This window comes from Pristiophorus japonicus, chromosome 7 (assembly GCF_044704955.1).
Source record: "Pristiophorus japonicus isolate sPriJap1 chromosome 7, sPriJap1.hap1, whole genome shotgun sequence".
Taxonomy (NCBI): domain Eukaryota; kingdom Metazoa; phylum Chordata; class Chondrichthyes; family Pristiophoridae; genus Pristiophorus; species Pristiophorus japonicus.
In genome coordinates this window covers 228385554-228402265 of record NC_091983.1, presented here as the reverse complement: position 1 = coordinate 228402265, position 16712 = coordinate 228385554, and the positions used below count along the sequence as shown (strand labels likewise).

The following is a 16712-nucleotide window of genomic DNA, read 5'->3' as shown; positions in this document are numbered from 1 at the left end:
AATGTTTAAATGTGGATCTTCCTATTCCTGGCTGAGTAATTCTCCTTTATCTTTCAGTGCGGTTTCTCCGCACTTACACAACTGCTCGATCACCAAAGCTGCCCCTCAGAGGTGGTCAGTCAGCAATGAATCTGGGACATTGGCAAATAACTTGGAATTGAAGGGGGCACCTAATTATAAACAATATTAAAAGGAACAACAGCAGCCAGGACCCCTCTGCCAGGGACAGTCAGATCTGCCAGGGCCAGAGCCCAATGTCTGGTTAACGTGTGGGTGGAAGACCACGTGGCTCCCCAACATATTACATCTGGGAATGACAAGGAGGTCGGCCCCCTGGTGATAACCCGGGACTCTCTGCCACAGGACGATAAGTGGTGGTACATTGAACTGGGCACCTGGAAAGAGCTGTTGTTTAGATTCATCGCACAAAACCAAATAATGTGAACACTGAATGTAAAATACAAACCAGAAACTGGCAAAGAAAAGCTCAGTGTTGGAGTTAATGTAGCTGAATAATTCTGAGTAAAGAAGCTCCACCTCACAATGCAGCATTGTGGGTGGGAGACAAACACTGGCAACTGCCAGTAGGGGGCAGTATTTATAAACAGGGTCACCATGCACAGGGCTCTGGAGATGGGGCATGGGGGGAATCGTTCAATATCCCAATACTGGCACATGCTCAGGGTTAAATCCAATGTGTACTAGGTGGGAGGTCAAAGGAGGTTATGAATAGAGTTAAGCACATCTCACTGTTTGATGTCTGTAAAGGTAACAGAACCTTCAGAAAAGTTTCATTCTCCTATCTTGTTAAAGGCTACTTCCATCAGCCCATTTGTGTTAAAGAAAACTAGGTAAAAGAAACTCCTATCGAAGGATTGCTTGTCTTTTTCCAAGTCATTGAGGAATTCAATGACACGTCCTTCGTATTGTTGGTCGTCAACTTTGGTGTCGAAAGTCCTGCAACAGAATTCAGAATGATTACTTTTTTCTTCCTGGCAGATCCAGTCTGGAAACCAATCAGATTGAAAGGAAGATAGGAACAGGAGTAGGCCATTCAGCCCCTCGAGCATCCTCTGCCATTCAGTTAGATCCTGGCTGATCTGCACCTCAGCTCCATTTACCCGCCTTAGCTCCATATCCCTTGATACCGTTACCCAACAACAATCTCTCGATCTCAGTCTTGAACCATCCAATTGACCCAGCATCCACAGCCTTTTAGGGGGGAGAGAGTTCCACATTTTGTGTGAAAAAGTGCTTCCTCATTTTGTTGCTGAATGGCCGAGCTCTAATTTTAACATGATGTCGCCTTGTTCTAGATTCTCCCATCAGAGGGAATAGTTTCTCTGTATCTACCTGATTGAATCCTTTTAACATTGCAAACACCTCATTCTGGTCACCCCTCAATCTCCTATACTCAGGAGAAGACAAGTTGAGGCAACCTGGCTTCAGAATTTAACCCTCTAACCCGCGGTATAATTCTGGTGAATCTGCCCTGAAGCCACTCCAATGCCAATTTATCCTTTGTGAGGTGCGGTGCCTATAAATGAACGCAGTACTCCAGATACAGTCTGACAAGTCTCTGTTCAACTGAATTATCACTTCTTCCCCTTTGTACTCCACTCCCCTCGAGATAAAGGCCGACATTCCATTGGTCATTTTCATTGCTTTTTCTGTTTGTTGGCTCACTTTAAATGATTGGTGCGCTTGGATTCCCAGATCTCTTTGCTCCTCGACAGTTTCCAGTTTCTCACCATTTAGAAAATACTCCGATTTATCTTTCTTTGGTCCAAATTGTTTTAGTCAGCTGTGGCTCAGTGGATAGCATGCTCACCTCTGAGTGAGAAGGTAATGGGTTCAAGTCTCACTCCAAGGATTTAGAGATATATAATCATAGAAATTTACAGCGTGGAAGGAGGCTATTTCGGCCCATCGTGTCTGCGCTGGCTGACAAATAACTATCCAGCCTAATCCCACTTTCCAGCTCTTTGTCCATAGTCCTGTCGGTTATGGCACTTTAAGTGCACATCCAAGTACTTTTTAAATGTGGTGAGGTTTTCTGCCTCTACCATCCTTTCAGGCAGTGAGTTCCAGACCCCCACCACCCTCTGGCTAAGTATGCACCCCTCAACTAACCTCTAAACCTCCAAGCAATAACTTTATATCTATGTCCCCTGGTTGTTGACCTCTCTGCTAAGGGAAATAGGTCCTTTCTATCCACTCTAGGTCCCTCATAATTTTATACAGCTCAATAAGGTCTTTCCTCAGGCTCCTCTGATCCAAAGAAAACAAACCCAGGCTATTCAATCTTTCCACATAGCTATAATCCTCCAGTCCAGGCAACATTCTCGTAAATCTCGTCTGTACCCTCTCTTATGTAATCACATCATTCCTGTAATGTGGTGATGAGTACTGCACGCAGTACTCTAACTATTGCCTGACTTAATATAGTGTTTTATACAGTTGAAGCATAACCTCCCTGCTCTTCTATTCTATGCCTCAGCTAATAAAGGCAAGTATTCCTATTGCCTTCTTAATCACCTTATCTACCTGGGCTGCTACCTTCAGGGATCTGTGGATATGCACACCAAGGTCCCTCTGCACTTCTCAGTGTCCTACCATTTAATGAGTATTCCCTTGCCTTGTTAGCCTTCCCCAAACGCTTTACCTCACACTTCACCATGTGGAAATGTATTTTTATCTAAGCTGTATCACACTGTATTTTTGTGCCCTTTTTGATATAAAACAAAATGGAGTCCTGGTCCTTCCAGAAATTTCTGCAACAGACAGTCGGTTTGCATAAACAGCTAAACCTGGCTTGAAACGGCTGATAACTAATCAATGGTCACCAGACAGCTAGGAGACAAGTCCTGCTGAGACAAGTACCACCCATGGTGCTCTCCTATTGTCCATACAACACCAGTTCCACTCCGCCCCACCCTTTTTGAAATACTCAAACCACCAGCCATTATCTCTTGTACAGATCTCATCCATTTGATGCACAAAGATAACTGACCAGGAAACTGGACAATCCTGACACAATTCAATGCCGGTAATAGCTCATTATCACACTCTTATCGAGTAATGGCTGACTGGCCAACTAATAACCCTGACAAAAGGAAATATTTGGAGACCATGTCAGGACAAGGATGTCGTAATTAACTCTTTATCTGTATTCACTGACTGTAAGACGGAGCCAATACACAGGATGAGGCCATAACTTGGGTTTTTATTGTATAAATATCTCGTGAAGTTGTACCATTTCGAAGGTGTTCACTTAGCCATTGATGAGTGAGACCTTTCCCTTGCTAGCAAGTAAAATTAAAGGAACATCTGCCGGGCTGAAGGTGTCTGAGTTGTATATTGTGAGTCGAGATTTCGACAGTTACATCTTGGAGGTTCCACCGAGATTGCTTACTCTCTAATCTGTGAGTTAAATGGATGTGGGCATAGTGCCTCTTCAGTGAAGGGTTTCACTGGCCAGAATAAGGTGAGCCTTTTGCTCACAAGAGGTTTCTTCACTGTTGAATCGCATATGTAATCTGTTGACTACAGGGGACGTAATACGATCTACAAGACTCGACATTTGAAAGCTAAAGTTGTTTTTGTGATCATTTCTTTCTCAGCTTGCAAGCAGAAGGGATCTGGTCCTGGAAATATTTTGAAACAGCCCGGGGAGATTTTCATTAGGAGTTAGATGTAGTCCTTACTACTAGGGGGATCAAGGGGTATGGCGAGAAAGCAGGAATGGGGTACTGAAGTTGCATATTCAGCCATGAACTCATTGAATGGCAGTGCAGGCTCGAAGGGCCGAATGGCCTACTCCTGCACCTATTTTCTATGTTTTAATTTTTCTAAAATGGTTCTTATGTGATAAGATTAGGAAACGGTTCTTATGTGATAAGATTCGGGGGGAAAAAAGCGCTAATCGATCGACAGTTCTTATGTGATATGAGTTAAGGTAATGGGACCATAAGTTTTATAAGTTTTATTAGGATAAGTTATGGACTCGGTCTGTAGTGGCGTACAACGCAGACTGAGAATTGATTATTTATTTAGATAGAGTTTAAGGTTATGATTTGTATACTCGCGTGAATATTATTTGTCCTAGTTGTCCTTGTTATACTGTTGTGTTTAAAACCTTTGTGCGACATTGCAATTAGAAAAACGGGAAGAGTCACTCGGGAAAATTGTGATTCAGGAAAACAAGGATTGATTGAGAAAAGAAACAGTAACTGATTGATCAACTGCGGTTGGTTCGTGCCAACATCTCTCACAACCCAGACTGAGCCCGAATTAAGAGCCTTTTCAGGCCACGTAACAGCCAGGAGAAATGGGCGTAGAGAACTCGGTTGGCCAAGAGGATTGTGAGATCAGAAACTGTGGAAAATCTTAATCATTCAGAATGAATGCTGGAGCAAGTAAAACACCACAAAAGGGCACACCAGCCTATTTTATGCTCCAGAATTGTGGTCAGTCTTCAATTGAACACCTAAAAAAAAATGGGTAAAGTGGACTAAGGATGAAAACAGGCCATTTCCACCTGATGGTTCATTTAATTTAGAGAGAACAACATGTCTCGAGGAGTGTCTTATAAACAGAGACCCAGAAGAGGTAAAGAAAAAAAAAAGGAAAGTAATAGAAAAGGCCTGGGTTCCGATTCTTCAAGCCCACGTAAAATTAACAGAGAAAGCAAATCAATATGTAAGAAAAAAAGAGAACGTGATAGTGACTTATGGATCCAAAATAGAGCTGGCCAACAAAAAGCTTTGTTGAATGAAGAGAGACTTTTGTGAATGTCTGTCTTTGAATGAGAGTGCTTGTGTGTGTTTTTTTTTGACTGCGGAATTTTTCATGTGTCTGGAAGCCTGTTTGGAAAGGTGGTGGAACTGCCTGTTTGTTTTAGCTCCACCCACTTTTTCAAACAGAGTGAAGGTTTTTTTTTAACCTTTCGTGGTGTTGTCCTGTATGTGGGAAGTTTAAGACATTTTAAGTTAGAAACGCAGGTGTGGATTTATTCGGATGAGGAGTTACAGAGCTAGGAAATGCACAAAGGATAGGTTTGTTGAGATATGGTCCCGGTGGTTAAAAAGAAAGAGAATTTATTTGACACGCCCACTTACTTGTCGAAAGAAGACACGCAATCATTGATTACATTGGGTTGAAAGACAAATTTAGTCTAGGAGTGAGTTTAAGAACGGGGAAGGAAAGTTGCAATGCCTTTTTTAAAAAAAGCCTTTGTGGGTCTCTCGAGGTTGCAGGCTGGGGGAGTACGCTCCCATTGTCCTTTGTGTAAAACCTTGATGCGAAAGCTTCTAGCTCAGTAAGAAGATTTTTAAATAAAAGATTGGCAGTATACAATTTGAAATGGGATTTTGAGATATTTCAGGTGATTCTCCTTGATCAACATTTTGGGTGTATTGAAAAAAGCTTGGGTTTGGAAGCCTTTTAATAAAATTATAAAACAAGTACTTTGCATTCTGTGATCTGTGAATCACTATAAGCATAAATGAGAAGTTCGTGTAACACTCCGATTCTTCCGGTTTAGAAGCCCAATAGTGACAAATGGAGGTTTGTTCAAGACCTACGAGCTGTGAATGAATCTACTATATTCTCACAATGCTAAAAGAAGGATTTGGAATCAAGTATCCTGGAATGGTCGCTCACTTCAGCACCAGCCTTGGGATTACCAGATTACACTAAGACATTCAACTTATTTGTTCATCACAAGTCGGATTTTGCACAATCTGTTTGGACTCAGTTACATGGGGACAGGCAGCCACCGGTAGCGTATTTCAGTGCCCAACTAGACCCAGTGGCACGCCGACTACCAGGATGTCTTCCTTCATTGGCAGTAGCTTATTACCCTGTACAACAGGCTCAGACAATAATTCTAAATCAGCAAACCGTTTTATATATCCCACACTCTGTCGAGATTTTACTTACTAAATGTGCCACCCAACACCTAACTTCTGCAAGAACCACTAAATATGAAGTTGAACTGTTATCAAATCCGAACCTTATCATTAAAAGATGTACTACCTTAAACCCAGCCACTCTATTCCCCACGGAAGAAGACGGCGAACCTCATTCATGTGAAATGGTAACCGAATTAGTGACTAAACCACGTATCAATTTAACAGAAGTACCAATGTGTAACCCTGATCTAGTGTACTATGTTGATGGATCAGCCTTACGAAATGATAGGGGCCAACCTAGAGCGGCTTATGCAATTGTGACCCAGTTTAATGTTGTCGAAACAGCCTCTCTTCCAGACTCCTTTTCAGCCCAACAAGCCGAATTGTTTGCGTTAACTCGAGCCTGTATTCTGGCTGAAGGACAAACAGTTAATATCTACACTGACTCCAGATATGCTTTTGGGGTATCCATGACTATGGACAAATTTGGAAAATTCGCAGGGACCTGACTTCAGGAAACACTATCAAAACTACAGAACAAGTGGAAAATCTCCTGCGAGCCATTCAATGCCCCTTGAAACTTGCCATTATCAAATGCCAAGCACATACAGACCAGTCGAATGAGGTGGCACTTGGGAACGCCAGAGCTGATAATGCAGCTAAATCAGCAACTCTGTCAAAAGGGGGGATGCAGGTGTCATTGTTCCCACTAAGGAAAAATAATTGCTCAGACCCGCCACCCACTATTAATGACGTGCTGGCCTTTCAGACACAGGCCAGTACGGAGGAGGTGGTGACCTGGACGAAGGATCAATGTTATAAAAATGCAGAAGGAATATGGGTTTACCATGACGGCCGCGTGGTGGCGCCCAAGTCCTTACTTCCATGGATTGCCCGATGTGTTCATACATTCACACATGCGGGAAAAGAGGGGGTGGCAGATTATATTTTGGCAACTTGGTATGCACCAGGTATTTCGGCAATTGCAAAACAAATCTGTGAAATTTTGTTACCTGTCAGACAATGAATCCGGGTAAGACGGAAAAAGTAGAATCTGCCTCCCACCCAAATCCAGTGGGGCCTTTTGTACATTTACAAATGGATTTTATTGAATTACCTATGTGTATGGGATTCAAGTATGTATTAGTTATTGTAGATGTGTTCTCTAGATGGATTGAAGCCTTTCCATGCAAAAAGGCCGATGCCACTACTGTTGCTAAATGTTTGTTAAAAGAAATCATACAGCACTTCGGAATCCCTGCTAAGCTTTCAAGTGATAACGGGTCACATTTCACAGGAACTGTTATAAGAGAAATGTGTAAAGCTTTACAGATTAACCAACGTTTTCATTGCAGTTGTCATCCACAGTCTGCTGGACTTGTTGAAAGATATAATGGAATGCTTAAAAATAAGCTGGCAAAATTATGTAATGACACTGGACTGAAATGGATAGAACTGCTGCCCTTAGCCTTGATGGTAATGCGATCTGCAACCAACAGAACAACAGGCCTGTCACCGTATGAGATAATTATGGGATGTCCCCAACAACTACCTTTTACAGCACCATTTACTGCAAAACAAATGGACATCCACAAAATGGAGGAAAATATGTTAAATTATTGTATTGCACTAACCAAATGTATTTCCAGCTTTCATTTGCAGGTAAAAGAAGCTCAACTCAAGCCAGCGGAAGGGAAGTGTCATAACCTGGAGCCCGGGGAATTCATTTACATCAAAATCTTTCAAAGAAAAAGCAGTCTACAACCAAGATTTGAAGGACCATACCAGGTCTTGCTGGTGACTAATACTGCAATCAAGGTAAAGGAAAGACCAACATGGATCCATGCGTCCCATTGCAAAAGGGCACCCGACCAGGGGGAAGGGAAGAAGGAACCAGAGGAACAGGAAAAGGAAGACTGAATAAGGAACTGTACGGACTATGGGGACTGATGGTGCTGGGCTTGACAGGGTTTTGCTTTGCATTATTGATTATACCAGGGGTACAGACACGCAAACGAAGGGAACTGCAGGTAAACATATTTATGGCGCGAGTCATAAGTATGCTCAGGACAGAAACTTGTCTAGTTGTTGGATATTTTCCCATGTACCTGTCCACTCAGAACGGGGTATTCCCCTAAGAACCGTCCCCTTTAACGAATCAGAAATGGTAGAGTGGTTAATTGTGCAAAATAGAACGAACCTAACCAAGGTGTCAGAAACGAAGGATCTAACAGAATGGACGTCACCAGGGTATAAACTTACAACCTTCCAGAGATCGTACCAGCCAAATTATAATAATAACCATCAGCCACCCTTCCTAAGTACTACTCCCGGAATAGGAAATCCTGAAGGTATAATAAGTCTAGTGAGCAATGAGACTAAAGGACCAGAAATGGGAGGCAGCAAGTGTTCCCAAATGACTAAATGGCAAGCCACAACAAATCCCACTGATGGGAGAAAGATAGCAACCGTTAGCTGGACAATGTTCCATAACAAAGCCTCAGGTGAGACCACTCGAGTATGGATGGCACGAAAGGACCAGAAGCTGACGTCCTATAATTGCACCTAATTTATTTGTGGCCATAAAGCCTACCCATGATTACCAGCCAACTGGACAGAGTCCTGTTACTTAGGATATGTGGTACCCTTTATCAGATCAACAAAGACTCTAAGGGATGACTAAGGAAGTCATAGATTTAAACGGGATTTGACATGGCTAAATGGAATATTCAAGGTAATGGTGCCACCCTATGGAATAGCATCAACTGAATGGCAGTTACGGCAATGGGCTAATTTAGTCGAATCAGTAGCCAATGCAACTTCCCAAGCCTTCGAAGGGGTGAATGATGAAATGGTAGCCATTCGAACAGTGGCTCTCCAAAATCGTACGGCCTTAGATTATCTTCCAGCCAAAGAAGGAGGGACATGCGCATTAATAGGTGGAGAATGTTGTACTTTTATCCCGGATAAGTCAGAAGAAATCGGCAGTCTAGCTGAATACATTAGGAACAAGGTAATGGAGTATAAACAGACAGTTGGCCAGGACGGTACCACCTTGTGGGATTGGGCATCGGGATGGTTGGGACCCCTAGGGAGAAATGTGGTACAGGGTTTGATCATATTCCTGCTGATAGTCTTTGCCCTATATCTTTTATTTGTCTTGGTTAAGTGTTGCTGTGCCAGGTTGGGAAAAACCGTGTTACCTACCGAGGCCACGACTAGAGTTTTGGGAGCAACAACAGCTGAAAGTTCCTGCGTGGAAATAGAAATAGAGAGACTATGCAAGATCAGAATGGATTAAGTTGTCCTTGTGAAGAACAAAATGGGGGAATGTGGAAATGTATTTTTATCTAAGCTGTATCACACTGTATTTTTGTGCCCTTTTTGATATAAAATAAAATGGAGTCCTGGTCCTTCCAGAAATTTCTGCAACAGACAGTCAGTTTGCATAAACAGCTAAACCTGGCTTGAAACGGCTGATAACTAATCAATGGCCACCAGACAGCTCGGAGACAAGACCTGCTGAGACAAGTACCACCCATGGTGCTCTCCTATTGTCCATACAACACCAGTTCCATTCTGCCCCACCCTTTTCAAAATACTCAAATGACCAGCCATTATCTCTTGTACAGACCTCATCCATTTGATGCAAAACGATAACTGACCAGGAAACTGGACAATCCTGACACAATGCAATGCCGGTAATAGCTCATTACCACACTCTCATCAAGTAATGGCTGAATGGCCAACTAATGACCCTGACAAAAGGAAATATTTGGAAACCATGTCAGGACAAGGATGCAGTAATTACTCTTTATCTGTATTCACTGACTGCAAGATGCAGCCAATACACAGGATGAGGCCACAACTTGGGTTTTTACTGTATAAATATCCTGTGAAATTGTACCATTTCGAAAGTATTCACTTAGCCGTTGACTGAGTGAGACTTTTCCCTTGCTAGCAAGTAAAATTAAAGGAACATCTGCCAGGCTGAAGGTGTCTGAGTTGAGATTTCGACAACCAGATTGGATTCCATCTATCACTGTTCTGGCCACCTGACCAGTACATTGATATCTTCCTGGAGGCATAAGAACATAAGAACAAAAGAATTAGGAACAGGAGTAGGCCATCTAGCCCCTCGAGCCTGCTCCGCCACTCAAAAAGATCATGGCTGATCTGGCCGTGGACTCAGCTCCACTTACCCGCCCGTTCCCCGTAACCCTTAATTCCCTGATTATTTAAAAATCTATCTATCTGTGATTTGAATACATTAAATGAGCTAGCCTCAACTGCTTCCCTGGGCAGAGAATTCCACAGATTCACAACCCTCTGGGAGAAGAAATTCCTTCTCAACTCGGTTTTAAATTGGCTCCCCCATATTTTGAGGCTGTGCCCCCTAGTTCTAGTCTCCCCGACCAGTGGAAACAACCTCTCTGCCTCTATCTTGTTGATCCCTTTCATTATTTTAAATGTTTCTATAAGATCACCCCTCATCCTTCTAAACTCCAACGAGTAAAGACCCAGTCTACTCAATCTATCATCATAAGGTAACCCCCTCATCTCCGGAATCAGCCTAGTGAATCGTCTCTGTACGCCCTCCAAAGCTAGTATTTCCTTCCTTAATAAGGTGACCAAAACTGCACGCAGTACTCCAGGTGTGGCCTCACCAATACCCTGTACAGTTGTAGCAGGACCTCCCTGCTTTTGTACTCCATCCCTCTCGCAATGAAGGCCAACATTCCATTCGCCTTCCTGATTACCTGCTGCACCTGCAAACTAACTTTTTGGGATTCATGCACAAGGACCCCCAGGTCCCTCTGCACCGCAGCATGTTGTAATTTCTCCCCATTCAAATAATATTCCCTTTTACTGTTTTTTTCCCAAGGTGGATGACCTCACATTTTCCGACATTGTATTCCCTCTGCCAAACCTTAGCCCAGTCACTTAACCGATCTAAATCTCTTTGCAACCTCTCTGTGTCTTCTACACAACCCGCTTTCCCACTAATCTTTGTGTCAGCTGCAAATTTTGTAACACGACACTCTGTCCCCTCTTCCAGGTCATCTATGTATATTGTAAACAGTTGTGGTCCCAGCACCGATCCCTGTGGCACACCACTAACCACCGATTTCCAACCCGAAAAGGACCCATTTATCCCAACTCTCTGCTTTCTGTTAGCCAGCCAATTCTCGATCCATGCTAATACATTTCCTCTGACTCCGCGTACCTTTATCTTCTGCAGTAAACTTTTGTGTGGCACCTTATCGAATGCTTTTGGAAATCTAACTACACCACATCCATCGGTACACCTCTATCCACCATGCTCGTTATATCCTCAAAGAATTCCAGTAAATTAGTTGAACATGATTTCCCCTTCATGAATCCATGTTGCGTCTGCTTGATTGCATTATTCCTATCCAGATGTCCCGCTATTTCTTCCTTAATGATAGCTTCAAGCATTTTCCCCCCTACAGATGTTAAACTAACTGGCCTATAGTTACCTGCCTTTAGTCTTCCCCCTTTTTTAAACAGAGGCGTTACATTAGCTGCTTTCCAATCCGCTGGTACCTCCCCAGACTCCAGACAATTTTGGTAGATTATAACGAATGCAACTGTTATAACTTCTGCCATCTCTTTTAATACCCTGGGATGCATTTCATCAGGCCCAGGGGACTTGTCTACCTTGAGTCCCATTAGCCTGTCCAGCACCACCCCCTAGTGATAGTGATTGTCTCAAGGTCCTCCTTTCCCACATTCCCGTGACCAGCAATTTTTGGCATGGTTTTTGTGTCTTCCACTGTGAAGATCGAAGCAAAATAATTGTTTCAGGTCTCAGCCATTTCCACATTTCCCATTATTAAATCCCCCTTCTCATCTTCTAAGGGACCAACATTTACTTCAGTCACTCTTTTCCGTTTTATATATCGGTAAAAGCTTTTACTACCTGTTTTTATGTTTTGTGGAAGTTTACTTTCGTAATCTGTCTTTCCTTTCTTTATTGCTTTATTATTCATTCTTTGCTGTCGTTTAAAATGTTCCCAATCTTTTAGTTTCCCACTAACCTTGGCCACCTTATATGCATTGGATTTTAATTTAATACTCTCCTTTATTTCCTTGTTTATCCACGGCTGGTTATATCTTCTCTTACCACCCTTCTTTTTCACTGGAATATATTTTTGTTGAGCTCTATGAAAGAGCTCCTTAAAAGTCCTCCACTGTTCCACCGTTTAGTCTACAGATTTCTTCTTCATTATCAACCACACAGCCAATTTTAGTATAATTTGCAAACTTCTTAATCGTACCCCCTACATTCATGTGTAAATCATTGTTATATAATCACAAAAAGCATGAGACCTGGTACTGAGCCCTGCGGAACCCCACTGGAAACAGCCTTCCAGTCACAAAAACACCCATCAACCATTACATTTTGCTTCCTGCCTCTCAGCCAATTTTGGATACAACTTGCCACTTTGCCCTGGATCCCATGTGCTTTTACTTTCCTGACCAGTCTGCCATGTGGCACATTATCAAAAGCCTTGCTATAATTGATATGCACTACATCAAATGCACTACCCTCATCGAATCTCCTGGTTACCTCATCAAAAATTCATTGCTGCTGCAGTTGTGAAGAGAACTTTTGAGGCACATCAGCAGACTTTCTGGGACACTTTGTCAAGACCTCACCAACACTTGAGTAACATTTATTCCAGAATTTTTCTGAGGACTTCACCTAAAATGAGTAAGTGCTGAGCTACTCCACCTTATTGGACACCTTATGGGAGTCACCAGGAGAAAGGGAGTGCTTGGTCATGGTCATCTGCGAGGGCACCTCTTGGGTTGGACGAGGAATGGGAGTAGGACATGAGGCCTGGCAGAGCAGCACCAGATGCTGTAGAAGAGATGGACATGAGGGCGAGGTGATGTCCTTCCCCCCCTGAGGGTACAAGACGTCCCTCCTCCTCTGGAACTCCTCCACCCCAGTCTCCAGTACCACATCCGAGAACCTTTGCACCCTCTCCCTCGGTCCCTGAGCCATCCTGCAATGCGCTGCTGTGTACCAGCCAGAGCACTCCACACCTTCAGTGGAAGTGGGTGCGAGAAGGCCACATATACTGCTCCATGAAAAAGGTGTCTAATCAGCACTTGAGTGTTAAACCTGCAGGTTTGTGTTGTACCATCTCCAGCAAGTTCAAATTTTGGTAATCAGCAATTAGGACCCAAATTGTGTGCTAAATCCAGACTTTCAAATAGGTTAGTCTTATTAGCACTGCAGCCATTTAGCGCCTGTTTTCACCCTTTGGTCAAAATAACCCCCAGAATGTGGTGTGTGTGAGAATGTCTGAAAACAGGAGCCAGCCCCATTATTGTTACAATGAGGAAGTCTATACTCCTGCGACACTCCAGCAGGGAAAAGCCCAACTACTTTAGTTACATTGGTGTAGAATTCACATCCTGGAATCACGTCCCGAGGAATTGTGACTCAGCTATGTCCAGTGCTCGATATGAACCTGAGTGATGTGAGTGTGGAGGTCCAGCCGTGTCCTCAGAGGAAGGAACTGAAGGTTGTGAGACACAAAACAACTTATTACACGATTAATGTTGGCCAACGACCCACCTGACTGGACCAGCCCATTAATCACAGGCTTGCTACAGGTTAAATAATGTTGGCTAAATATCTGATGTAAAGAAATATCAATCACAATATATCACCAACTAAACTCACCTGACATAGAACCAGCCGATATGTGACATTCCTATTTTAATGGTTGGATCCGTTGGTTCAGGTGGGCTGGTGAGTTCAGGAACTAGTACAACAAATACCCCGAATTTCTGTTGTATTGTGCCATTTACCAAGTATCCCTGAAGTCCCCAAGGTGCAGAAACAGGAACAATTGTATCTGCAGACAGAGAAAACACTGTTACAGCATTCTACTAGAAGGTCACCTGTGGCATTGCTCATGGTGAGTCTGAAGTTACAGGTTGGGGCAGGGGGACAGTGCTGGGGTGTGGAAGACACTCATGTGATACACTGAATCACAGAATGATAGAATGGTACAGCACAGAAAGTGGCTCGCTCTTTGTAGAGCTTTCTAACTAATCCACTCCCATGTTCGTAACCACAGCCCTGCATTTTTTCCCTTCAGCTATTTATCCAATATTCTTTTGAATATTACTATTGAATCTGCTTTCACTCTGCTTTCAGGCAACAACTCTCTGTGCAACACAATGTTTCCTCGTGTCGCCTCTGGTTCTGTTGCCAATCACCTGAAATCTGCCTCCTCTGGTTACCGACCCTTCTGCCACTGGAAACTGTTTCTCCTTATTTATTCTATCAAAACCATTCATGATTTTGAACATCTTTATCAAATCTGCTCTTAACCTTCTCTAAACAGAACTGAGCCTCAGTCAGGACCCGGCATTCCAGTAGCAGCCAGTGAGCTGAGAGAAATGAAGAGTATGGGCTTCCACAAGGGTGTATGTGGACTCTGGTTCAGGTCTGGCAAAGAACCTTTATTATCCAGAGACAATTCAAGGGCCATGGCTGGAGTCGGAACATGAGCTTGGTATCCCAAACCCCCATGTGTGGGCAGCCTCGTCAGATTCTGGGCACACAGGGCCTGCGAGCACCAAAGAAGTAGCCCATGTGGCACTTCTGCCCACCAGCAACATGTCAATGATCTCACAAACTGAGGCTGGGTCAGTTATGGAGGGCACAATGGGCACAATCCTAGCACAACCCTTGGGATTGACAATGGTGGCATTATTTGGTCAGTGTGTCTCTCTATACAGGAAGTTTCAAAGAAAACATTTCAAACAGCGAAGGGTTGTTTTATATTCTATTGTTACATTGAAGGAATATCTCATGTACCTGCAGCATTCAAAAACCATGAATAATTCTGTAGTTTGTCCAGGCCAGTCGCGAGTGCACTCTTGATATCCATTCCATTAACTTCTGTTACAATCCATTGAACGGGTAAATATTCCATCTCGTCATAATTCTAAGAGAAAAGATATTACCACATGGCACAACTGTACAGTTACTGAAACACATCTGTGTTGAGAGGACTGTCCGAGGTGCCCAGGTGTGGCAGCAGTATTCATGTCCTGGATGGACTGGGCTTGAATGAGAGTTAGGATTTTATGATGGGCTCTTGGCCTCAGCTTCCTGTCTCTCTCACTCTTTCACCCTTGGTGATGTCCTGCACTATGGGCCTTGGTCCTTATGGGTTTTCAATAAGCAAACATGGAGAACATTAAAATCCTCCCAGACTGAATCAGTGCTAATGACCCATTGTCCAGGTACCGTGTTTCCCTGTGAGTCTTTTCCCACTTTATATATACAGGGAAATTCCACTGGGTTAGAAATTGGTCCGCATTTCTGTGAAGAAGACTGGGACAAAAAGGCATAATTTCAGAGTGCAAAGCCTCAGGCCCAATCTGTGCCTGCATTAAAGGCGTCACAATATTGATATGGCTTCGCCAGCATCCTGGGGGGCTGCCCAAAAAATGCGTTGGGTCTCTTACATATGTAAAGTAGGTGCCTTATGCTTGTTACAAGCTTCCTTTCAGAAACCGACTTGGATTGAGTGGAGCCAGGAGAAGCAGGAGTGCTCCCCGACTCCACAGTCCCTGCCATCGCCCCAATGCCCCCTCTCTGTGGCCACACCAACCCCCCACTCCCAGGGTTTAGCTTACAGCCACTGCTGGAGAGACAAGTGGCCCGATATTCTTCTTAGTAAAATGAACAAGCTGCCCGTGGAGACACAGCAGGGGGTGACAGAAACCCATAAAATGTTAATGTGGCCCGAGGACCAATTTCGGGTCGACCTCAGGCCTCTCGGTTGGGACACGTGCTGTCGGCGCATCGCTCGTTATGGACTAAAAAACGGGCCATAAACCATTCCCACAGGTACAAACATAGAACGCAGTGAACTGCTAACTATACTCACGTTGAACTGAATCATTTCTATGGGCTGAGGGCAGCCATAGTCACCACAGAAATCGATCCCCTCATGATATTCTTCCTTTGCAGCGATCTGACGTCCGAAGAGGACAGACACAGTTAAGCAGAGTCTCAGCATCTTGGTGTCCGCTCCGATCACTGTCGAACACACTGAATGACTCTCAGTCCCTTCTGGTGTTTGAGCAGCGAGTTCACATCTTTTTATAGTGTTTTATGAAGACGGTTTTGAATACAGTTTAGCTGCAGGTAGGAGCGTTGTGTTGAAGAAATACCGTCGCTGACTGATTATGGAAATGTTACTCTGTTCCATCCATGTGATGGATTTAGAAATATTAACTCTCTGAGAGTCGGTTCCCGGGAAGTCTGAACATTTGGGGCAACCATTTTGCAATTATTCCAGCTCACACCCTTCGGGTTGCCAACCCTCTCTGTTTGGGATCTACGGGAATGGATGATTGATTTCCCAGGAGCTGGCCAATGGCTTAGCCATGCTGCTACCAAGAATGGCCTGCACTGTCTCTTCCCAGATGGTGAGGTGAGGCTAGGAATGGGAGCTGTGCCTTGTGATTGGTGCAGATTGCTGCAGGTGAGTGATCAGCATGGCCGGAGTCGTGCATTGAGCAGTGTGTGAGGCTGGTGAATCAGTTGGTAGGAAATGGCTTTTGAAGATGGAGTCACTGACTTTGACCCCTGGTCTGAGGCCATGAAGCTTCTTTGGGCACTGGAGCCAGGTGGTTGGGGCGACACTGCTGGCAGTGACGGCCTCGGTGATGTGGTCCCACATCATTCTTTCTGGAGGGCCTCCTGGCCCCTGTGGGCGGAGGACCTCTCCT

General features: G+C 43.9%; 1 protein-coding gene across 1 annotated transcript; it reads right to left on the bottom strand.

Annotated features, from left to right (window-relative positions):
- Window positions 1-791: 791 nt before the first annotated feature.
- LOC139266684 (heme-binding protein 2-like) lies at window positions 792-15997 on the bottom strand. Its single transcript, XM_070884274.1, has 4 exons — window positions 15866-15997; window positions 14785-14914; window positions 13639-13813; window positions 792-957 (listed from the first exon to the last, which is right to left on the bottom strand). Exons 1-4 carry the CDS (start codon window positions 15995-15997, stop codon window positions 792-794), a joined length of 603 nt encoding a protein of 200 aa, XP_070740375.1.
- Between the last annotated feature and the right edge of the window lie 715 nt (window positions 15998-16712).